Consider the following 26,226-nt stretch of genomic DNA (forward strand, 5'->3'; position numbering starts at 1 on the left):
CTTTTAAATGCCAGTCTGGGTACAGTGTACACATGTAGTGTACTGAGGCTCAGTCCGCCCCCTCAGAAACTGTGCATCTGCACTGTGTACTGAGTCTGGAGACCCAGCCACCCCATGTAGAAGCTATGCATCTCCGTACCCTCATGCGCCATAACGGCCGGCGACCCGCTAACCAGGACGCCGGCTTAGTACTCACCACTCTTCTTTCTTCTAGCTCTGTTAGGGCTCGCGGTGCGCTGCGGGAATGTACGCTCGCCATGGTGGGGCTTGCGAATAGTTCCCTCAGGAGCTATAAGCAAAATAAGCATAGCAGCAAAGGGGTTAAAAATTTTGCTTGTGATGCATCCCGCAACTCTCCGCATGCATATAGGCATTTACTAATTGCGCATGCATGAAGAATATCCCAAAGGACAGCTCTTGCGGTAAGTGCTGTCCTTTACGATGATAGGACTTCAGAGTTTAAGACCCAGAGTCCTATCTGTGCATGTGTCAAGTGCCGCGCATGCCACGGGGCGGTGCTGGGAGGGATCCCGCATTCTGGAGCTTGGCGCATACGCAGTACATGACCAAGTCTCCAGAAACTACATTTTCGGAGGTTTGGCCGCATATTTTAGCTTCCTGCATCTCGCCCTATATATTACATTAGTACATTTTATGAAGTAACTATATAGTCCAGTGGTTCCCAAACTTTCCTGAATTACGGCACACTAAAGTATCATCATGTCTTTTCATGGCGCCCCTAGGACAAAAGTTTATCATTGATATATTTGGGGAAAAAGTATAAAATTATGTAAATTGTGCCTACCTGCCATCCTTATGTTCAGTTATGTGGTGGTGTACAGTTGTTTTATGACTGGCAGCAACTAGTACTGGTTTTGCTTCTCACTTTGTATTTATATACAGTAATTTGATTTGATCCTGGACCACCAAGCCGAGGCACACCCTTTGGAGCCTCGCAGCACCCCAGGGTGCCTAGGCACACAGTTTGAGAACCACTGATATAGTTACTAAATAATGTTTTGTTTCCAACTTTCCTAACTTTCAGATGTGGAGGATGACATTCCGTAATTACTCACAACAGAACAACTCCACAGGACTTTGCAGAGCCGGATTAAGGGGGGGGGCCCGGGGGATACGTACCCCGGGCCCAACTTTCCAAAAGGGCCCCCTGCTACACTACACCGCAGATCGGATCTCTCTTCCGATCCGATCTGCGGTGCTGTGCTCCGCTCCCCGGCTCCAGAACAGATTGACATGCGGACGAGCGTCCGCATGTCAATCTGCGGTCTCCTCTCCCTCCCTGCTGTGTTGGAGGGACACGGAGCGCATCGCGCGTCTCTCCTGTGTCCCTCCCTGGCTCTCCCCCGGCCGGTCTAAGGAAGTGCCGTTCGTGAGCTCTGATTGGCTCACGAACCGGCACTTCCTGTATTAGACCAGCGGGGGAGAGCCAGGAGGGACACAGGAGAGACGCCCGATGCGCTCCGTGTCCCTCCAACACATGGGGGGGGGGAGCAGGCACTTGGGGCATATACCTGGCACTGTGGGGGGCAGATCTGGCACTGGGGGCATATACCTGGCACTGTGGGGGGGGGGGAGATCTGGCACTGGGGGCATATACCTGGCACTGTGGGGGGGCAGATCTGGCACTGGGGGCATATACCTGGCACTGGGGGGAAGATCTGGCACTGGGGGCATATACCTGGCACTGTGGGGGGCAGATCTGGCACTGGGGGCATATACCTGGCACTGTGGGGGCAGATCTGGCACTGGGGGCATATACCTGGCACTGTGGGGGGAAGATCTGGCACTGGAGGCATATACCTGGCACTGTGGGGGAATATCTGGCACTGGGGGCATATACCTGGCACTGTGGGGGAAAATTTGGCACTGGGGGGAGCAGGCACTGAGGGGGCATATGTGGCACTGGGGGGGGGGGGTATATGTGGCACTGGGGGCATGTACCTGGCACTGTGGGGGAATATCTGGCACTAGGGGCATATACCTGGCACTGTAGGGGAATATCTGGCACTGGGGGCATATGTGGCACTGGGAGCATGGCCCTAGCAACAAGCACTACCCCCTAGCAACGAGCATGACACCCAGTGCATGAAACCCCTTGCAACGAGCATAACACCCTGATCATGAAAACCCCTGGCACCATGCATGGAACCAAGAGCATGAAACCCCTGGCAACAAGCAGGTAATTTAAAAGTAATTAGAAGCCTTACTGTAGAACTTAATGTGTAATGGGCATTACGGTGTGTGGCATAATGTATCACGGACATTGCGGTGTGTGTCATAATGTATCAGGCATTACGGTGTGTTGTATACTATATCACGGGCATTGTGGTATGTGGTATAATGTCTCAGGATCATTGTGGTGTGTGTCATACTGTGTCACAGACATTGTATGTGCTATAATGTATCAGGGGCATTGCAGTGTGTAGCATAATGTATAACGGGCATTGCGATTCCTGTCATAATGTGTCACAGGCATTACGGTGTGTGGCATAATGTGTCTGGGGCATTACAGTGTGTGCATATTGTGTCATGTGCATTATTGTGTGTGGAATAATGTCTAAGGGCCATTGCAGTATGTGGAATAATGTATACTGGGCATTACTATAAGGAGGAAAAATGACAAATAATGTAAGGGGCATGAATCAGGATTATTTTTCTTTCCTGTGGTGGCCAACGTCTGGGCGTGCAGGTTGCAAAACTGGGTTATAAGGTAGTCTTTTTCTGCAATGCCACGCCCTCCACGCAAAGCCACGCCCATTTCGACAAAGCCACACACCCTTTTTGCCGGCGCGCGCCTGCGGTGTGCACATTTTTCTACCTTTGTTAGTGCCAATTACGGGGGGTATGGGGGGGGGCGCCGAAGGATTTTTTGGCTTGGGGGAGAAAAATTTCTAGTTACGCCACTGGGCTCAGCTGTCCAATAATGTATCAATGAAACAGCCTGCGTGCCCAGCCAATGACTGAGCGGCAGGCTGCTTCATTCATACTTTATTGGACAGCTGAGCCGTCGCTCAGCTCAGCTGTCCTGTCTGTGCGCTGCTGCTGCAGTGAGGACGGGATCCGGGGAGCACAGCACCGCAGATTGGATCGGAAGAGAGATCCGATCTGCGGTGTGGCAGGGGGTGTGCTGCTTGGGGAGGCAAATATATATATATATATATATATGTGTGTATATATATATATATATATGTATATATATATATATATATATTTTCTGCCTTCTCTATTAGGGGCCCCACTCTCTTAAGTGCCCCGGGCCCCCCATGGTCTTAATCCGGCTCTGGGACTATGATACAAACTGCATGCATAACATATTATAATATATCCAAAAACACAGCAAGTAGGAAAACAGGATACATTTAGATAGCTGTGCGATAAATATGCAAGTCTATAACTTTAAGTACATGGTTTTCATTGAATATAAAGTGACTAAAGCAGAAAATAAATACAGCTTCCAGTCTGAACATAAACTTAAAGTATCAATTATTTCTCGAAAAATGGTATTTCAAAATGATAAACTGTGTGTTGGCTTAGGGGCAAGCATTCACATTTGAATATTTGCATCACTTGCATCTATTACAAACACCAGTCCAATTTAAATATCCACTTCTGCTATTTAGAGAAATGTTCTATGTATATCTCCATACCTATATTATGCAAAGTTATGCACTAAAAACCTACAATTAATTTTACAATTTGAACATTTTGCACTGTCTTTTTTTTGGAGGGCTTACCATTAAAGGGGACCTTATACAGCAACAACTTCTGAGCATGTAAAACAAATGACTAAAATAACAAAAAGGAAAATAAAAAGCATAATATTTCTGTGACACATGGGTCTTTTTTGAGCAAACGTACTTTTTTAAGCTGAACTATCTTTATTCTTGCACAGGACGCATTTTAAATTGTCCACCAGCAATACACAGCATCAGGGAGCATACACAGGACATTTGAGGATGCATGGCTATCATAAAGCTCTCTGGATAACCTAAGGATCATTGGTTAGCCTGAGGATCACTAGATAGCGTGAATATCAGCTGATAACCTGAGATCTCTGGATAGCTTAAGGATCACTAGCTAGCTTGAAGATCATCTGATTAACTGCGGATCAACTGATTGTCTGAAGATCACCAGAGAGCCTGAGGATACCTGGATTGCCTGATGATCACTGGCTAGCCTGAGGATCTCCAGAAAGTCTGAACACCGGTCCTAAGATAATGGAGCTTTGCAGACTGGTTTGCTTAAGTATTGCATCCTGAATTCATTTTCATTGCTTCTGCTATTTGGAAGTGAGCCTTAAAATGACTATATTGATATCTAATCATTGCAAGCTAACAAGACTTTTAAACCTTGTACATAAGGATGTTTTTTTATGCACCCATGTCCATCCAGCATTAGTCTGAAATGGGACGTACTACAGATGTATGACACACCCATGTGTAAGTCCTAGCACCTTCTTTGTCTGCCAGAGTACTTCTTAAAATCTACCTTTATTTTATGGTTGTTGACATGTAGCTGAACTCTACAGGCTCTTAACTAAAGCTGGACATATACTATACAATTATCTGGCAGACAAAATTGGAGAAAACCTGTTGTTTATACAAATTGGTTAAATCACGGACAGGTTTTGTCCATTTTCCAGTGTTTGGGAACAAATGGTCGATTGTCAGTTGCTCTCATCCATTACCAGGTTTTCATTCCAACAGATTATCTGCCAGATACTTGTATAGTGTATTGTGCATATAACATCACATATCTGAGTAAATATTTTTCACCAACTTAAACAACAGACTGTCTAGATGGCAGGTGCATTTTGTTTACTTGCCTCTATAAAAAGTTCTGCATGAGCCTGCATGTGTTATTGTAGCATCACAGTGCTGCACGGCTGTACAGTACTTAGCCCAGGCGAGACATATATCTTATCATATTAACTGCTGTTTATCTTTGACCCCTGTATCCTGTTATCAATGTGTGCATAAACTCCTTGCTCACATCTGCTATGCACCTACAGTACCAACTTTCCAGCAATGGTCAGTACGAGACCGATGCAGACTTGAATTAGCCCTTATTACACCTATACTCACTGTCCAGAGAAAAATGCAGATAGTCGTCTCTCTGCTGAGCTGCATGTATTTCTGACACAGCCTCCATCCATTTATTGGATTTCATAGTTGTCCTCATTATCAGCGCACAGCTGCACCATCTGTATCCCTAGTGCAAGAGATCTGTCTGAAAGTAGGTGCATCCATGCATAAGCACAACACTGAAAGGCCCGCAATTACATCAGCATGCCCTTGATAAACTCTGCCTACATAGGAATGTCCTCTTACCGCACAGTGGGGCTGATTCTGAGTCGCACACAAAGGCAAACACAGCAGCATCTATTTGGTCTGGGACTTTATGCAAATGGCATACAATCTCCTGGTGCAGCAGTATGTGCAAGGACTGAGATGTCGACTTTTAGCTCCATGCAGACTTTAATGCCAGTTGGTGTGTCCTTATATGCCACCATCGGCCGCACCATTGAAAAATTACATCAGCCCTATGACAGGTGCAATTTCTCCATCTGATGCTTGAAGCTGTACATCTGCGTATGCAGCCGCTTGCATTGACACGCCTGGGACACCATAATATGCCCAGTGAACGCTCATTTTTGTGTGCACTAGTAGCCACCTCCAAGTTAACGTGCAGGAAAGACCATCACTTTTCCACCACACTTCTGATACTGTCTGTCACAATCGCACCAGCTCCTTTCTGTGTACACTCAGGGCAACGCATGCGCAGTTGCAAATAAGCGCTCAACTATGTGACATCAGCATTGAGTGCGACACAGAATCAGGCCCAGTTAATGCACAGTTACACCCCTTCAGCCACCACTGGAGATGTCACTGAAACGTGTACAAATGTGCATTGCCTGTGCATGCTCTGCTCCAGAGTATGCAGAGGGAAAACACATGCAATCCATCCACAAAGCTGACTTTAAGTTCAGCGTCAGTCTCTATATGTTCAGAAATGCTAATGCTATTAAAAAGGATATCCATCTTACAATAAATATCATGTATAAGTTTATATATGACCTCTTGCAGCTTTCACTAAATATATTACTATAGTGTACCTAGTGCACCTATGATGTGATGTCAACCAAGAAAGAAATCAAAGAATGTAATAAAAGGGAATAATAAAAGCAATGCCATAGAGTTCATAATTCACTAATTACTAGGTGGATTTTGCCACTCCACAAAAACCTAATTATTTTCTTCATTCAAATTTGTATGTTTTCATGTTCCGTTGCCTAGAAAGTAAATTAAATACAGGAGTGTCCATGACAACCCATTTTCAGTCCTTAGAAACTTTATTTATACAGGACACTCAAATGTAATGTAATAATCAAACTTCCAGTAGAGATTAGTTGGAGAGTTTCAAAGAATTTTTATAGTCTGACGTGTTTTTTTACAAAGCTAGTTCCAATCCTCAACATACTTCATCTGCTGTCATGACTCCTGGAGCTACACATTTCTGGTGGGGACTGGAGATGTGTGACCTGAGATATCCTGTGATTTCTGCACTCATTCACTTCTTTGTAAAGTCTGGTACCAACAGCCCAGCGAGAAAGAACAGTAATAGAATGTCGAGACAGGGAGCTGAATAGCATTTGGTGGCAGGGGGTTTTAACTTTTTCTGTTTTGTGTTTACCTATTTAGCAATACTGCCCTTCAAATATATGGAAACTGCTGCTTCCACATGTGTAACTGCAGAATTAAGTGCCACAGGTACTGTGTGTAATGAGAAAGAAAGCAGGAGATAATGGAGATATCAACTGCTTTCTGGGTGCTAGCACTTGCAGTAGCCTTTCCCACAGTTTTCTATGGGGATGGTATGTAAAACAAGATCCAAGAGGCATTGTTTAATGGATCTTGCATGTATAGGCTAATGTATTCTCCGGTTGGCGTTAGCACGTTACCTTCAATGGACCATCCCTGCTTGAGAAGGATCTTATGATCCCTCTCTGGTGTAGGACATCCTGATGCACATTGCGCCTTCTTCTCACTGTGAATGTGCAGCTAGATACCCACACATGCTCTGAACCTGGAAATAAAGTAATCACCCACAGTATAGCGTGTCATTTCTGCCCTGACAGGCTCTTATTGAAGTCCATGACTCTGCGATTTATATTGGCACCTCTCTCCGGAAAAAAAGAATCCTTATTGCTGGGATATGTGTCTATAGGAATTCTTTCTTTTCGGGGGCTGGCTGCAGTTTATAATAAAGCTGCCTCTTAATGTCTAAGTCAATCTAATTTTGGAAGATGATAAATAATCAATGTCCCTCATTTTTAATTGTGTAATAGTTTTTCATGAAAAGTCACTTTTAGGTTATTAGTTGACTAATGGGAAAAATGTTACAATAGAACTCACTCTCTTCGCCTCTGACAGAGGGGACTCCACCGCTGGTTTATCGTCAGCAAACACCACGCTGCTTCTTTTAGGTTTTTTGCGGGATCTTCGTAATTTTACTTCAAGCTCAGTGGTTACTTGAATGGAATCTCCCTTGTTCTCTTGAGGTTTGGGTTTAGTTGCGTTCACTTCGAGGTCAAAGCTGCTATGAAAGTGAAAACAATACAATAAGCATGACTGATATACAACTCCTCTAATAATGTATTTTATAGTTATCAGGACCAAAAACAGTGGCCTGCACCTCGAAGACTAAAATTATATATTCTTGTATAGTACATACAGCAGGTATGAAAAGAAAAAAAAAACAGTACTAGTAATTATACACCATAAGGAGTACATAAGACATGTAGTTTTTGGTAAAGCATACATGTATGTATAAAAGCAGATCTTCTAAATTGTACAAAGGTATAAAAATATGTATGTCCAGTTTAAATAGAATAACAGGGAAATGTCACTGCACTGACTTTGCCCATGTTCTCTTCTTCATTGTACATGTGAGTGGCTGCGTATGGATACTAAGGGGTCTATTTACTAAGCCTTTGACGGAGATAAAGTCCCAGCCAATCAGCTCCTGTCATCTTTCCAAACCAGCCTGTGACATGGCAGTTAGGAGCCGATTGGCTGGGACTTTTATCTCTGTCGGATTTATTTCCATCCAAGGCTTAGTAAATAGACCCCTTAGGCAGGTATTAACTATTAAGCCTAACTGATACAGGTGCTGTCCAGGTGCTGACAATACACTTAATCTATTAATGCCTTCATTATGTTACTGCACATACAGTAACAGGTAGTTCTTGCGTGATGCCGGCAGGCAGGATGCCGACGCTCAAAATACCGGCACTGGCACCCCGACACGCGTTCAAAATGCCGGAGCTGGATCTCTGACATCACTTTGAATCTCGACACTAGAATACCCGACTGCCAACATCCCAAACATGCTGTAAGTATGCTGGGGTCTCCTGCTTCTTAACCCTGAGGGGAGGTTAAGTTTAGGCTGAAGAAAGAGGGTTAGGGTTAGGGTTTGGCTACAGGGAGGATGGTTTAGGCTTTGGGAAGGGGGGATTAGGGTTAGACACCCCCAGGGAAGGTTAGGTTTAGGCTGCGGGAAAGGGAGGTCTATGGTTATGCTGTGGGGAGTGGGGTTAGTTTAAGGCACCACTTGGGAGGGTTAGAGTTAGGCTGCGGTGGGGTTAGGCTACGGGAAGGGAGAGTAACCACACTTGCCCGACCCCTGTCAGGATTCTGACAATTGGGATTCCAGTGTCGGTCTTATGACCACCAGCATCCCAATCGCTGGTATTTCATATCACACCCCTTCTTGCCAACATATTTACTTCACATGCAGTATGTTCCACACTGGTCAAGGTTATTTGATTATTTTATTATACAGACTCATATACTGTAGCCCACTGTCCTACACTGAACAGATTAGCAAATAATCTTAGGAAAGAAGTTCACTAAACTCATTAGGTATGGGAAGGCAGGAGAGCCTGGCGTATTGAAAAATTGGTGAGTGATAGAGGCAGTTGTGGGCGGGACTAAAGGAGAAGCTGAGACTGGGGATTGCTATTGCCATGAACATTCTTCCAGTACCAATGTGGCAGTAAACTACCTAAGGCAAAGCTATTACATGACCTAGAAGCATATCATATCAAATGGACTTTTGTCATTGTACCCAAGTTCACAGTCAGGTGCAGATACAAACTTACAAAGAGCTGCCTAACAGCAGTAAGCAGGGCAAAATTATTGGTTATGCTTTGTGTTATTCCCAATGTTAGTTGCTTTTATGTAGTGTATTAAATATGTATGAGCAAACCATTATATTTATCCCGACACTGTTCAGAAGACGAAAGCCTTAAAATCTTGAAGAACTAGGAATGATGGCAGTAATTATATTTAAGTACTTTCAAATATGTCACAGATAAGGCCTTGGTATACTAGCTGTTGCACCCGACAATAAGGGGAATTTACGAAGCTCCCTATTTGATTCGAGTTTGCATTTTCATCCGAAAATGCAACTCGGTAATTTACTAAACAGCAAAAGCGGCAGAGTTCTACCTATTCGTATTGAGATACACAGCTGTCCACACAATCAATAGACCATCGGCCAAACACGGTTATATTTTCACATACACCTCATATAACACAGTAATTTACTAAGAATTAGTATTATTAATCACTGCCAAAAATAGCCATACACTGGCGGAAATGGATGGAATTCGTACAGAAATAGAACTTTCAAATATAAAATAGACCTGCTTCTGGCTGGCGTGTTTGGAGATTCATGCACGGATCAGTGAGATCAGTGCACACTTCTCCATTTACAAGTGTAGTAAAGAGTTAAAAATAAAAATGTGTGGGGTCCCCCCTCTAAGCATAACCAACCCCACGCTCTTTGAGGCGGTCATGTTTGTTAAAATACCGGAAAAACATGCGTAGGGGTTCCCATTATTTTAAAAACCAGCACAGGGCTCTTGGACCGGTCCTGGTTCCAAAAATACAGGGGAAAAAGGACGTAGGGGTCCCCAGTATTTTTTAAACCCGCACCAGGCTCCACTAGTCAAGGAGATAATGCCACAGTCGGGGGACAAATTTATACTGGCATTACCCCCCAACTGGTCACCCCTGGCCAGGGTTCCTTGGGGGAGTAGGATATAAAAGGGGTCCCCCCCTACAGGCACCCAAGGGCCAGGGATGAAGCCAAAGTCTATGGTCCCCACCCCTGGGCTGTGGGTAGCGACTTTATAGCTTTTGTGTAAAAACAAGAATTAAATATTGTCTTTTGCTATGGAACTCCAACTCCCAGCAACTCTCCCCACATGCTAGTACTTGGAGAGCCACAAGTACCAGCATGAAAGGCATTAAAGGGCCAGCAGGTACCTGTAGTTCCACAACAAAATAAATATTCAAATGAAGAGAATACACACACATACCGTGAAAGTAAAACTTTAATAAATCACACTTGTCCAGTTGAATCCATATGGTACCTGTAAAAAAAAAAAAATACTCACCTATTTCCAGTGTATATCCTCTTCAGTTCATGTAGGCATCCATCCACAGGGTTAAAAAATAACAAATGCAAAAAACCCGGTCCAACACACTAAAGGGGATCCATGTGTACCAAGTCCAAGGCCCGGGAAAATTTCCCCCCTAGCCTCTCCCCCTCTGGTGGGGCCTGCCAATAAAGCAAATAAATGACTCATCTTTTTTTGATCAAGTTAACCGGTATAGGTGAGCACACAAAATGCAGATTTGCAATTCAGATTTTTCAAACAAATCAATAACAGACCAATCAAGGATCTTTAACAGTCTGCTTGATTATTCTGGTCCCATGCCCACACCAAATTACCAATACTTATCTACCCCGATAGATGCGTAAGTTGCTGGTTGTTATACTGATACCCCTTTTCCACTAACTTTTCTTACCCGTGTTTTTGCACGGGGCGCGTATCGACACAGGTTTTTAGTCGGTGGAAACGGCTCAACACAAGTTGAGTGACCCGGGAATTCTACCCGGATAGCTACCTGGTTAGAACACGGTAATGATACGGGTAACTGTGCAGTGGAAACGGTCATTACACGTGTTTTCAGACACGAGTAACGCTCCGAGACGCTGATTGGTGCTTCTGGGGCACAGAAAGATGATGTCATCCCTGGGAGATACGCTGGGCACATGCAGGCATCGTAGCAGATTACAAACAAACAGACAGTATACAGCAGCAGCAGAAGCTCCAGCACAGCAACATGTCTGTCTACCCATCCCTGGTCAGACACAGAGATCAAAGAGCTGCTTTATATTCGGGGAGAGGAAGAAATGAGAAGGCAGGTGACAATTCCATCTTGCACCTCTTTTTTTATTTATCTTTGCATCATGTGCTGTTTGGGGACTATTTTTTGAAGTGCCATCCTGTTTGACACTGCAGTGCCACTCCTAGACGGGCCAGGTGTTTGTGCCGTCCACTTGGGTCGCTTAGCTTAGTCATCCAGCGACCTCGGTGCAAATTTTAGGACTAAAAATAATATTGTGAGGTGTCAGGTGTTCAGAATAGTCTGGAAATTAGTGGAAATTATGGTTATTGAGGTTAATAATACTATAGGATCAAAATTACCCCCAAATTCTATGATTTAAGCTGTTTTTGAGTTTTTTTAGAAAAAAAACACCCAAATCCAAAACGCATCCGAATCCGACAAAAATTCGAAATGGTGGTTTTGCAAAGACGCGTCCGAATCCAAAACTTGACCGCGGAACCGAATCCAAAACCAAAACCCGAAAAATGCCCGCTGCACATCTCTACTATATACCCAATATTCTGAGGATTGGGGGATTTGTGTTGGGGGATTTGAGGGAGACTCATAGTTGTATGGACCATATGGGTGCTGTGGGTAGGCTGTGTCTTGCTGTTGTGCTTGTGTGGTATTCCCTATGGTACGTACAAACGTGCGTTCAAAAAATGTCATCTGCCTATCATGCATGGTCATTAACTGCGTCATAAAAGTTTGATGGAGAAGATGATGTTCATCAAAATTAATTATAATAAATTCCTCCGTGTAGACATTTACCAGCAATTGCCTCCAGAAAGTACACAGGGACCTGTGATGGTGGATTCCAGTGGGGACGAATTAATACTCTGTGAGGAGGAGGATGTACACAGTGAAAGGGATGAGGAATCTGGGGATGAGGTGGACATCTTGCCTCTGTAGAGCCAGTTTGTGCAAGGAGAGATTGATTGCTTCTTTTTTGGTGGGGGCCCAAACCAACCAGTCATTTCAGCTACAGTCGTGTGGCAGACCCTGTCGCTGAAATGATGGGTTTGTTAAAGTGTGCATGTCCTGTTTATACAACATAAGGGTTCCAGTTAAGGATGCTGTCGTCTACAAGAACATATCCCTTATGCTGGCAGAAAGGGGCATCCAAAAAACTCAGCAACAAGTCGTTAACAAATTGAAGGCAGGGCATGTTCATGAGTGTTTGCTGGCGCTCCAGTCTTCGGCACGCGGTGGCTGAATGCCGAAAGTGGCCCGCAATTTTTCGGGCCACCGACAGCATCTCCTGCACGCCCTTGTCGTTTTTCAGAAAATTAGGTACCACCAAATTAATTGTATGTCCAAAACATGGGACGTGCTGGAATTTGGCCACATGTAATGCACGCACAATATTGGTGGCGTTGTCCGATATCACAAATCCCCAGGAGAGTCCAATTGGGGTAAGCCATTCTGCGATGGTGTTCCTCCGTTTCCGTAAGAGGTTGTCAGCTGTGTGCCTCTTATGGAAAGCGGTGATACAAAGCGTAGCCTGCTAGGAACAAGTTGGTGTTTGCGAGATGCTGCTACTGGTGCCGCCACTGTTGTTGCTGCGGGAGGCAATACATCTACCCAGTGGGCTGTCACAGTCATATAGTCCTTAGTCTGCCCTGCTTCCCTTGTCCACATGTTCGTGGTTAAGTGGCTGTGGGTACAGCTGCATTTTTTAGGACACTGAAGACACTTTTTCTGACGTCTGTGTACATCCTCGGTATCGCCTGCCTAGAGAAGTGGAACCTAGATGGGATTTGGTACCGGGGACACACTACCTCAAGCAATTCTCTAAGTCCCTGTGAACTAACGGTGGATACCGGATGCACGTCTAACACCAACATAGTTGTCAAGGCCTGAGTTATCCGCTTTGCAACAGGGTGACTGCTGTGATATTTAATCTTCCTCGCAAAGGACTGTTGGACAGTCAATTGCTTACTGGAAGTAGTACAAGTGGTCTTCTGACTTCCCCTCTGGGATGATGATCGACTCCCAGCAGCAACAACAGCAGCGCCAGCAGCAACAGCGGCAGTAGGCGTTACACTCAAGGATCCATCGGAGGAATCCCAGTTAGGAGAGGACTCGTCAAACTGGCCAATGACATGGCCTGCAGAACTTTTGGCGTTCCTGTCTATGGAGGAAATTGACATTGAGGGAGTTGGTGGTGTAGTCTGCAGGAGCTTGGGTACAAGAGGAAGAAGGGATTTAGTTGTCAGTGGACTGCTTCCGCTGTCACACAAAGTTTTTGAACTTGTCAATGACTTCTGATGAATGCGCTCCAGGTGACGTATAAGGGAGGATGTTCCTAGGTGGTTAACGTCCTTACCCCTACTTATTACAGCTTGACAAAGGCAACACATGGCTTGACACAAGTTGTACGCATTTCTGTTGAAATAATTCCACACCGAAGAGGTGATTTTTTTTTGTATTTTGACCAGGCATGTCAATGGCCTTATTCATCCCACGGACAACAGGTGTCTCCCCGGGTGCCTGACTTAAACAGACCACCTCACCATCAGAATCCTCCTTGTCAATTTCCTCCTCAGCGCCAGCAACACCTCATCTTGGTGTACTTCAAAAATGACATCTTCAATTTGAATATCAGGAACTGGACTGTGGGTGCTCCTTCCAGAGGGCGTGCAAATGGTGGAAGGAGCCACCTCTTGCCATCCAGTGTTGGGAATGTCAGGCATGGCAACCAACACAATTGGACTCTCCTTGGGGATTTGTGATTTAGAACGCCCAGTTCTTTGCTGTGCTTTTGCCAGCTTAACTCTTTAAATTTTTCTAGCGGGAGGATGAGTGCTTCCATCCTCATGTGAAGCTGAACCACTAGCCATGAACATAGGCCAGGGCCTCAGCCGTTCCTTGCCACTCCGTGTCGTAAATGACATATTGGCAAGTTTACGTTTCTCCTCAGACGATTTTAATTTATAATTTTGGGTCATTTTACTGAACGTTTGCTTTTTGGATTTTACATGCTCTCTACTATGACATTGGGCATCGGCCTTGGCAGACGTAATTGATGGGATTTCATCATCTCTGCCATGACTAGTGGCAGCAACTTCAGCACTAGGTGGAAGTGGATCTTGATCTTTCCCTATTTTACCATCCACATTTTTGTTCTCCATTTTTTAATGTGTGGAATTATATGCCAGTAATATATCTGGAATTAGACGGCAGTAATGTCTGGAATTAGATACCACTAGATAGATACCAGATACCACTGTGACTGGAATGATGATGACCTATGCACAGTGACAGGACACTATCACAGCACCCTACAGCAGCAAGATGCAGCACAAGACGCTGGACTAGTATTAGTAATGTAATGTAGTATTACGGAGTACCACAATGCAGCACAAGACAATGAGCACTGATGATGAATTACTACTGAGAACTGACACTGAGCAGCAAGATGCAGCTCAAGACACTGGACTAGTATTAGTAATGTACTGTAGTATAACTGAGCACCACAATGCAGCACAAGACAATGAGCAGTGATACTAAGCACTGATGATGAATTACTACTGAGAACTGACACTGAGCAGCAAGATGCAGCTCAAGACACTGGACTAGTATTAGTAATGTACTGTAGTATTGCTGAGCACCACAATGCAGCACAAGACAATGGCCCTCATTCCGAGTTGTTCGCTCGCTAGCTGCTTTTAGCAGCCATGCAAACGCTAAGCCGCCGCCCTTTGGGAGTGTATCTTAGCTTAGCAGAAGTGCGAACGATAGGATCGCAGAGCGGCTACAAAATATTTTTGAGCAGTTTCAGAGTAGCTCCAGACCTACAACACACAATAGTTACCGGCCCTTGGTCAGAAGACTGGGGACATGAGCGGCGTGAAGCAGCACTGAGTGTGGCGGCGAGTGACGCTCTTGCGCGCCAGCGAGCCCGTGCTGATCATGCTGATGTGGGGGGTCAAGGGCACGGTGAGCCGGTGCCCCTGTCTGTCTGTACCCTGCCTGTGCCATGCCCATGCCAGCTGTTCCTCATTGCCAGGCATCACTGACTGATCTGGTGCTCTTAGTCTCCTATAGATTAGGCCACATTTGTGACTCCGCCCAGCGTTAGAGATGCAGGCACAAAGTCACAGAGTCTGGGCTAATATATAGGAGATATATATATATATATATATATATATATATATATAAAAGAAATGAGCGGGTTCGGTTCTCAGAGAACCGAACTCCCCGAACTTCAGGTCCCGAGCCCGGATCAGGGTCCGGCTCGGGACTTCCTGCCAGACTCGGAAACCAGAACGAGGCAAAACGCCATCATACCGATGTCGGATTCTCGCGGGTTTTGGACTCCATATAAGCAGCCGCGCGCTGCTGCCATTTTCACTCTGGAATTGGAGAGTGTAGCGAGAGGACATGTTTCCGTCCTTAGGGGGTAATTCCAAGTTGATCGCAGCAGGATTTTTGTTAGCAGTTGGGCAAAATCATGTGCACTGCAGGGGAGGCAGATATAACATGTGCAGAGAGAGATAGATTTGGGTGTGGTGAGTTCAATCTGCAATCTAAATTGCAGTGTAAAGATAAAGCAGCCAGTATTTACCCTGCACAGAAACAAAATAACCCACCCAAATCTAACTCTCTCTGCAAATGCTATACCTGCTCCCCTGCAGTGCACATGGTTTTGCCCTACAGCTAAAAAATTTCCTGCTGCGATCAACAGAATTACCCCCTTAGTGTCTGTGCTGGAGGGAAAGTGGGGTGGCGATTCCAGTGCTGTCTTGTGCTGCATCAGTCCAGTGTAGTGTCTTATGCTGCATCGGTCCAGTAACAGTGGTGGTGTCCTCTGCTGCGATATGTCCAGTGCTGCTGTATAAGTACAGTCCAGTGGTGCTGTGTTGTGCTGCATCAGTCCAGTGGTGGTGTCTTGTGCTGCATCATTCCAGTCACAGTGGTAGTGTCCTCTGCTGCCATAAGTCCAGTGCTGTTGTATAAGTCCAGTCCACTGCAGTGGTGCTGTGTTGTCCTGCATCAGTCCAGTGGTGGTGTCCCTGTGCTGCTGTATATGTCCAGTGGTACTGCCGTATAAGTCCAGTGGTACTGCCGTATATGTCCAGTGATACTACCGTATATGTCCAGTGATACTGCCGTATAAGTCCAGTGATACTGCTGTATAAATCCAGTCAGATGGTACTGCCGTATATGTCCAGTGAAACTGCCGTATATGTCCAGTGGTACTGCCGTATAAATACAGTCCAGTGATACTGCAGTATAGGTCCAGTGATACTGCCGTATATGTCCAGTGGGACTGCTGTATAAATCCACTGAAACAACCGTATGTGTCCAGTGGTACTGCCATATAATTCCAGTGATATTGCCGTATATGTCCACTGGTACTGCAGTATAAATCCAGTTATACTGCCGTATATGTCCAGTGGTACTGCCATAATATTCCAGTGGTACTGCCGTACAAATCCAATGATAATGCCATATATGTCCAGTGGTACTGCCATATAATTCCAGTGATACTGTCGTATATGTCCAGTGGTACTGCCGTATATATCCAGTCCAATGATACTGCCGTATAAGTTCAGTGATACTGCCGTATATATGTCCAGTGGTACTGCCGTATATGTCCAGTGGTACTGCCGTATAAATCCAGTCCAGTGATACTGCCGAATATGTCCAGTGGTACTGCCATATAATTCCAGTAATACTGCCGTATTTGTCCAGTGGTACTGCCCAGTGACACAGCCATATATGTTCAGTTGCACTGCCATATAATTCCAGTGATACTGTCGTATATGTCCAGTGGTACTGTTGTATATGTCCAGGGGTACCGCCGTATAAATCCAGTGGTACTGCCATATAAATCCAGTCCAGTGATACTGCTGTATAAATCCAGTGATACTGCTGTATATGTCCAGTGGCACTGCCATATATGTCCAGTGGTACTGCCATATAATTCCAGTGATACTGTCGTATATGTCCAGTGGTACTGCCATATATGTCCAGTGGTACCGCCATATAAATCCAGTGGTACTGCCATATAAATCCAGTCCAGTGATACTGCTGTATAAATCCAGTGATACTGCCGTATATGTCCAGTGGCACTGCCATATATGTCCAGTGGTACTGCCGTATAAGTCTAGTCCAGTGATGCTGCCATATAAGTCCAGTGGAACTGTCGTATAAATTCACTGAAACTGCCGTATATGTCCAGTGGTACTGCCATATAATTGCAGTGATACTGCCGTATATGTCCAGTGGTACTGCCGTATAGATCCAGTGATACTGCCGTATATGTCCAGTGGTACTACCATAAAATTCTAGTGATACTGCCGTATATGTCCAGTGGTACTGCTGTATAAATCCAGTGATACTGCCATATATGTCCAGTGGTACTGCTATATAATTCCAGTGATACTGCCATATATGTCCAGTGGTACTGTCGTATAAATCCAGTGGTACTGCCATATAAATCCAGTCCAGTGATACTGCCGTATATGTCCAGTGGTACTGCCACATAAGTCCAGTGATGCTTCCGTATAAGTCCAGTTCAGTGGTACTGCCATATAAGTCAAGTCCAGTGGTGCTGCCATATAAGTTCAGTGGTGCTGTACTGTACTGTATACTATTTACTTCAAATAAAGGGGTTATTATTAATATTTAATCCAAATAATTTTTACAGAGTTTGCCCTGTGTGGTGTAAAAATAATGGAGAACAAAAATTTGGAGGATAAAATAGGGAAAGATCAAAAACCACTTCCTCCTAGTGCTGCTGCTGCCACTGCTGTTGTTGCTGCTGGCAGTCGATCGACATCCCAGAGGGGAAGTTGGAAGACCACTTGTACTAGTTCAACTAAGCAAATGACTGTCCAACAGTCCTTTGCGAGGTAGATGAAATACAGATGGGTCCTCCGTTATCTTGGCTGGCTGAGGCGTTAGTCGCGATCGGGCATACGCAGTGTGCCTGGGTGCAAGGTGGCGTGCCTAGTCATTGGGAGGCGCACAGAGCATTTGGCGTTACCTTTGAGTGTAATACCAGCAATGCGCAAGCATGTGGTCTCCATTAAAATACAATACTGAACTACAGCGTAAGTACTACGTTACTGGTGCGTCTCACTATGCTACAATGTCCTACAGTACAGTATGTCATACAGTATATAACAGTAAATACAGTACAGACACAAATAGTACAGCATACACAGATGCAAACGAACGTGTACAGTATGGTCTATTGGTTTTAGGAATATGTGAGAGTCCAAATCCAGTAGGATTAAGCATAATGGGGAGAGATAAAAGCTCCTCCCTTAGTTCCTGGATGCCAAATCACTGTGCTTAGCGTCTCTGTACAGTATTTTGTATTTGAGTACTAAATAGCACAAACAGCTTGTAACGTACAGCGGCAAGAGTTATCATTCTAAGTATAATGGGGAGAGATAAAAGCTCCTCCCTAAGTTCCTGGATGCCAAATTACCGTGCTTAGCATCTCTGTACAGTATTTTACATTTGAGTACTAAATAGCACGAACAGCTTGTAACGTACTGTACAGCGGCAAGGGTTATCTTTCTAAGTATAATGGGGAGAGATAAAAGCTCTTCCCTAAGTTCCTGGATGCCAAATCACTGTGCTTAGTGTCTCTGTACAGTATTTTCTATTTGAGTACTAAATAGCACAAACAGCTTGTAACATACTCTGCAATAATGGTTACAGCGGCAAGTGTTATCTTTATAAGTATAATGGAGAGAGATAAAAGCTCCTCCCTAAGGGGTCAATTTACTAAGATTCGTATTTTTGCCAATTTCAGACGAGATCAATCTCGGCTGACATCGGCAGTGTACGAATGCAACTTTTTTTAAACAAAACACAGTAATTTACTAAACTACCATGTTATGTAAATTAAATTTCACTGGTGTCGAAGTAATTCGTATTGCCGGCAGTGTTTTAAGGGAGAGAACAGTAAAACACTGCCGAACTTAACACAATAAAGACCGGCCGTATCAGTGTGATCCGTGCAGGGCTTCAGTGTGTACACTATAGAAATAGTTAAAAATCCCAAAAAAAATCTGTGTGGGGTCCCCCCTCCTAAGCATAACCAGCCTCGGGCTCTTTGAGCCGGTCCTGGTTGTTAAAATAGAGGGGTAAAATTGCATAGGTTTCCCCTGTATTTAAACAACCAGCATCGGGCTCTCAGTACAGTCTAAAAATATGGGGGACAAAAGATGTAGGGGTCCCCTGTATTTTTAAAACCAGCACTGGGATCCACTAGCCAGATAGATAATGCCACAGCCGGGGGACACTTTTATACTGGTCCCTGCGGCCGTGGCATTACCCGCCCAACTGGTCACCACTGGCCGGGGTACCCTGGGAGAGTAGGGACCCCTTAAATCAAGGGGTCCCCCCTCCAGGCACCCAACGGCAGGGGGTGAAGCCGAGGCTGTCCCCCACACCCCAGGGTAGTGGGTGCAGGGCTTATAGCCTTTTCAAGTGTAAAAAATAGAATATTGTCTTTTGTTTTAGAACTACAAGTCCCAGAAAGCCTCCCCCACTTGCTGGTACTTGGAGAACCACAAGTACCAGCATGCTAACAGGCCCGCTGGTACCTGTAGTTCTACAGCAAAAGTAAAACCCAAATAAAAACAAGACACACACACCGTGAAAGTACAAATTTAATAAAACACACTTAAGGGGGTACTCACAAAGAGATCCATGCTTAAAATCTAAGCAATCTGACTAGATTTCTTAGATTTTAAGCACAGATCACTTGTGTGTAGCCCCCACAGCGACAGCGATGCGCGGCCCGCACATCGCTATCGCCGGTGCTAGATTCAATCTAGCATGTTGTTAATTTCACCCACTGGGTGAAATGAGCAGCCCCCCCCCTCCACCCACATATGCTCAGCACACATTGTGCTGTGCTGAGCGGGGGGGGGGGGGAGATGTGTGCTGAGCGGTTCGCTCAGCACACATCTCTCCCGTGTATAGGGTCCTTTACACACTCATACATACTTACCTACATCCCACGTTCCCTTGTCCGGTAGCTAATTGTCTCACCTTTCATTCCAACCTGATTCCGAGCAGATTGGACCCTCATAACCGGAGATATTAAGCTTTAAGCTCATTTTAATTGAATTTAATTTAATAACTCACATAAACCGTGCGTCAACAGACCATTGCTTTAACACATTTGTTTATGTCTGTGCACACTATTTTTATTTATTGATTTATTGGTTTATTTTTTTGGGTCCCAACAGACAATTAATATTTACTACAGCATCACTGAACTCCACTGGTTAATCCCAACCTCCCCCTCACCCTTCTCCCTCCCCTTTATGCCGTTAAAGGACTTGGACGCTCATATTACAGAACACGGTATTAAGTCACCACCTCTCCCTACCCCCATCCCACCGCCCCCTTACCCCCAGGGAGCCTGCAGAGTTCATACAGTAGACAGGGAGGGAGGTCAGGTTACAATTAATGTACAACACAATACTGTACTGTATTTGAAAAACAGATTCTCTAACGCCGATGATCTACAGTACTGTGTTGCTCGAACAGTTAGTTGCTTCAGAATACTCTAATTTATATTAATTGGTATGTCTATGGGTCCTCATTGCCACTGTGTACTTTAGATAGCAGAATGAGTCGCTCATGCAGATTTGTGAAACCTGTGTGCACCCTTCCATTGATTGTATTACAATGGATTACAAAGAAAAAAAATTTAATAAAGTGAATGTCAAGGGGAAAAAAAATACATTGACACTTTAGGTATTAAACCCGGAACTCTAAGCATGGGAGGCGGAAGCCTTCACCGCTTGCCCACGTCGCTGCATGGAAGATACACAAGTTCATGTGTAAGAGTACTGCAAACAGCGTTTCCTTCCCATTGGTGTTCATTTATGCCGTTAGGGGACTTGGGCGCTCATACTGCAAAACACGGTATTTAGTGCACTGTACTTAGGTCACTCTTGTGGGTGACCCCAATTAACTTTGCGGTTAGCCACAGACCGCAAAATTCCCATCATATGCTAGAATGGAGCTGCACTAAGCTCCATTCTAGCCAGTGCGCTCCACCTGATTGACAGGTTAGGAGCGCACAGACAATCAGGAGAGCGCTATGACATAGCGCTCCCTGATTGGCTGCTGGGACTCCTAGAGATAGGAGTCACGGGGATCCTGGCATTCAGAGAAAGGGGATCCATGGGTAAACATGGAAATGCTTTAGTGGCATGGCTCAGAATTTTTTTTTTTTTAAGACGTGGATTACTTCAGGAATGAAGCGGACCGATCTACACCGGATAATAGGGGAGTATTTTGGGTTTTGATTCACAGGTACCCCAATTGGATTCTGCTGGACAAGCGGACGTGATTGCCTAGCGTGGGATGTAGGTAAGCTTGTATGAGTGTGTGTGTTTTATTAAATTTGTACTTTCACGGTGTGTGTGTGTGTGTGTGTGTGTGTGTGTGTGTGTGTGTGTGTGTGTGTGTCTTGTTTTTATTTGGGTATTCCTTTTGTTATAGAACTACAGGTACCAGCTGGCCGTTATTTCTCAGCATGATGGTACATGTGGTTCTTCAAGTACCAGCAAATGGGGGAGGCTTGCTGGGACTTGTAGTTCTAAAACAAAAGACAATATTCTATTTTTTACACTTGAAAAGGCTATCAGCCCTGTACTCACTGCCCTGGAATGCGGGGGACAGCCTCAGGCTTCACCCCTGACCCTTGGTGCCTGGAGGGGGGGACCCCTTGATTTAAGGGGTCCCCATGTCCCCAGGGTACCCCGGCCAGGGGTGACTAGTTATGGGGGTAATGCCACGGCCGCAGGGACCAGTATAAGTGTCCCCCGGCTGTACCATTATCTCACTGGCTAGTGGAGCCCGGTGTCCCCCGTATTTTTGGAACTAGGGCTGGGCCAAGAGCCCGGTGCTGGTTGTCTAACTACTGGGGGACCCAAGTCAATTTTTCCCCAGTATTTAAACTACCAGGACCGGCTCAAAGAGCAAGAGGCTGGTTATGCTTAGGAGGAGACCCCACGCAATTTTTTTCCCATTTTTAACTATTTCTGACTCTTTTACATTTGGCTATTTTCGGAAGTGATTGAGAATCCAAATTCTTAGTAAATTTCCGACTTGTATAAAATAAAAGCCGTGTTTGACCGATGGTTTATCCATTCGTACAGTATTTGTGTGGTCAGCAGTGTATCTCAAGTGTTATCTTGCTGAGTATAATGGAGAGAGATAAAAGCTCCTCCCTTAGTTCCTGGATGCCAAATCATTGTGTTTAGCGTCTGTGTATAGTATTTTGTATTTGAGTACTAAATAGCACGAACAGCTTGTAACGTACAGTGGCAAGTGTTATCTTACTAAGTATAATGGAGAGAGATAAAAGCTCCTCCCTAAGTTCCTGGATGCCAAATCACTGTGCTTAGCGTCTCTGTACAGTATTTTGCATTTGAGTTCTGAATAGCACGAACAGCCTGTAACGTACTCTGCTGTAATGGCTACAGCGGCAAGTGTTATCTTTATAAGTATAATGGGGAGAGATAAAAGCTCCTCCCTAAGTTCCAGAATGCCAAATTACCGTGCTTAACATCTCTGTATAGTACTATTTTCTAATTAGCCAGAAACCCTGCATCCCGTACAAGCTGGGTGTACAACTGGAGGGGACCCGACACACGGTTGCTTGCCGTTTCCCTTTGCGGTGTCACATAAACTAGTGGTTGGTCGGCCCCGAAAGCCAAGTCTCTTCTTTTGCATGGTACCAGTCCCGAGTCTCTAGGACACCAAGAACCAGAGATATCAGGACACAAAGTGGACCCATTTTCCCACAGACTATAATGGGCCTGTTAATTCCGACCCATCATGGGTTCTGACACTTGCAATGAGCCTTGTGGGGGTCACAGCAACTTGGGGTATCTTCCGGTAGCTAATCATCACCTCTTCCATTCCAACCCAATTCTGAGCTGATTGGACACTCAGAACCGGAGATATTAAGCCTTAAGCCCATTTTAATTGAATTTAATTTAATAGCTCACATAAACCGAACGTCAATGGACCATTGCTTTAACACATTTGTTTGTGTCTGTGCACACTATTTTTATTAATTGATTTATTGGTTTCTTTTTTTGGGTCCCGACATACAATTAATATTTTCGACAGCGTCTCTGAACTCAGCTGGTCAATCCCCACCTCACCCTTCCCCCTCCCCTTTATGCCGTGAAGGGACTTGCATGTACATATTGAAGAACATGGTAATAAGCCAACACCTACCCCCATCCCACTTCCCTCTTCCCCCCAGGGAGCCTGCATAGTTCATACAGTAGACAGGGAGGGAAGTCAGGTTACAATAAATGTACAGCACAATACTGTACTGCAGTCGCTTTGATAGATGTGCAAATGGTACAGTAGCAGTGATCCTTGCTCATAAAGTATAACACAGATTCTCTAACGCAGACGATCTACAGTACTGTGTTACTCGAACAGTTACTTGCGTCAGAATACACAAATTTATATTAATTGATATGTCTACGGGTCCTCACTGTCACTGTGTATTTTAGATAGCGGAATGAGTCGCTCCTGCAGATTTACCCTGATTTATGTGAAACCTGTGTGCACCCTTCCATTGAATGTATTACAATGGATTACAAAGTAAAAAAAATTAATAAAGTGAATGTCAGGGAAAAAAAAATACATTGGCACTTCGGGAATCAAACCCGGGACTCTAGCGTGGGAGGCGGAAGCCTTCACTGCTTGCCCACACCACTGCATGGAAGATACACAAGTTCATGTGTAAAAGTACTGCAAGCAGCGATTCCTTCCCATTGGTGTTCGTTTATGCCGTTAGGGGACTTGGATGCTCATACTGCAAAACACGGTATTTATTTTAAGTCAATGAACTACATTACTCTATTGCTTTGTCTATGGGACTTGGATGCTCACAAGCATTAACACGGCAATTTACAAGTGTTTTAACATGTTCGTTTACGTCTGTATAAACTTTTTTTTTACTTGCTCCGTCTGACCATTGGTCACCATCTGTGTGTACAGTATGCAGTACAGGACTGTATATTAACATTACAGTCTTCACTGACCATTTGCCAGAGCTTGTACTATAGATCAATCCGCCACTATTCGATCTAAAGTACTGGATTAGTGGAGCATTAGCCACCCAGTGGTGGAGATGTGTATTGCATGCTGAGTATGTAATCGTGCCTCAACGCGCCTGTCCGTGATTAAACTCCGCAACCTAAGCTATCGCCTAGGCGTGACTAAACCTCCGTCTAGGCACAGAAACAGCCAAGATAACGGAAAACACATCTGTATGACAGCAGTCATCCTGTTGCAAAGCGGATAACTCAAGCCTTGACAGCTATGCGGGTGTTAGACGAGCGTCAGGTATCCGCCATTAGTGCAGTGGGACTGCAGTGCCACTCCTAGATGAGTCAGGTGTTTGTGCCGCACACTTGTGTCTCTTAGCTTAGTCATACAGCTCCCTCATTACACCTCTTTTACTTCTTTGCATGATGTGCTGTTTGGGGCCTAGTTTTTTTTTTAGTGCCATCCTGTATGCCACTGCAGTGCCACTCCTAGGTGGGCCAGGTGTTTTTTCCGTAAACTTGTGTTGCTTAGCTTAGTCATACAGCTACCTTATTGCACCTCTTGGGGACTAGTTTTTTTTAAGTGCCATCTTGTCTTCCACTGCAGTGCCACTCCTAGATGGACCAGGTGTTTGTGCCGCACACTTCTGTCGCTTAGCTTAGTCATACAGCTACCTCGGAGCAACTTTTAGGCCTAAAAACAATACTGTGAGGTGTGAGGTGTTCAGAATAGACTGGAAGTGCAAATGAATTTTATTGAGGTTAATAATACCGTATGTCAAAATTACCTCCAAATTCTTTGATTTTAGCTATTTTTATGTTTTTTTCAAAAATCATCCAGATCCAAAACCAAAACCCGAGAGGGTGGTTTTGGCAAAACCAATCCAGATCCAAAACACGAGCGAAGATCCAGACCAAAAATCAAAACACAAAAACGCGGAAAGTGCCCGCCGCACATCTTTAATATAAATATATATATATATATATATATATATACATACATATCCCTGCACTCTCACGCAGCTCTGCCAACAACTGGGGTGCCAATCAGAGTCCGACCCATTTAGAGGTGGGACCCATAGTACAGTACAGGGTTATCCAACTAGTGGAACAGATAGCACTCTCCAGACTTTATCTCAATTAATCAGCAAATAGTATTTAATGTAAAGGTAATCTCACAGTTCCAGTGTAATGTCCAATTCCGACGTTTCGGTCCACAGCAGGACCTTTGTCAAGGAGCTACAGCATAGTCACAGCAAACAGCATCACAGCATGGTCAGCATAAATGGGAACTGTTGTCACAGAGATACTAGCCTCACCGGCCCCCATTATATAATAATAATAATAATAATAATAATTTTATTTATTTAGCGCTCTTTCTCCAATAGGACTCAAGGCGCTTAACAGATACACAGCATAATATAGTACAGAAAATAATGAAGTACATTTTCATAAAATACAGAAGCATGAAGATACTAAAAGAGACACTATGGAAATGCTTGAGTAAACAGGAAAGTCTTGAGTCTACTTTTGAAGGATTCTATAGTTGGGGCCTCTCGCACTGTGCGGGGAAGTGAGTTCCATAGAGTCGGAGCCGCATGACTAAAAGCTCGACCCCCAGATGAATTACGGTAGATTCTAGGTACTGCTAAAAGTCCTTCATCTACAGATCGCAGTAATCGAGTGGGGCAGTATGGGGTCAGAAGCTGTTTCAGGTACCTTGGGCCTTGGTCATGTAATGCTTTGAAACTCAGTAAGCCAATCTTGAAGAGGATTCGCCATCTTACAGGCAGCCAGTGAAGGGAGTAGAGGATGGGTGTTATGTGGCTAGAACGGGGCTGGTTGGTTAACAGCCTGGCAGCTGTGTTTTGCACCAGCTGTAAGCGTTGCAATTC

General features: G+C 44.7%; 1 protein-coding gene across 4 annotated transcripts in view; it reads right to left on the reverse strand.

The window, feature by feature from the left end:
- The window catches only part of DOCK2 (dedicator of cytokinesis 2), a 1,781,615-nt gene that overhangs the window by 52,938 nt on the left and 1,702,451 nt on the right, over window positions 1–26,226 (reverse strand). For 3 of the 4 annotated variants that reach the window (XM_063928256.1, XM_063928255.1, XM_063928253.1), the window contains one exon: window positions 7,437–7,620. In XM_063928256.1, the coding sequence (XP_063784326.1) occupies window positions 7,437–7,620 (184 nt within the window). The remainder of the gene's footprint in view (window positions 1–7,436; window positions 7,621–26,226) is intronic. The other variant, XM_063928254.1, reaches the window with a different exon arrangement.

This window comes from Pseudophryne corroboree, chromosome 6 (assembly GCF_028390025.1).
Source record: "Pseudophryne corroboree isolate aPseCor3 chromosome 6, aPseCor3.hap2, whole genome shotgun sequence".
Taxonomy (NCBI): domain Eukaryota; kingdom Metazoa; phylum Chordata; class Amphibia; order Anura; family Myobatrachidae; genus Pseudophryne; species Pseudophryne corroboree.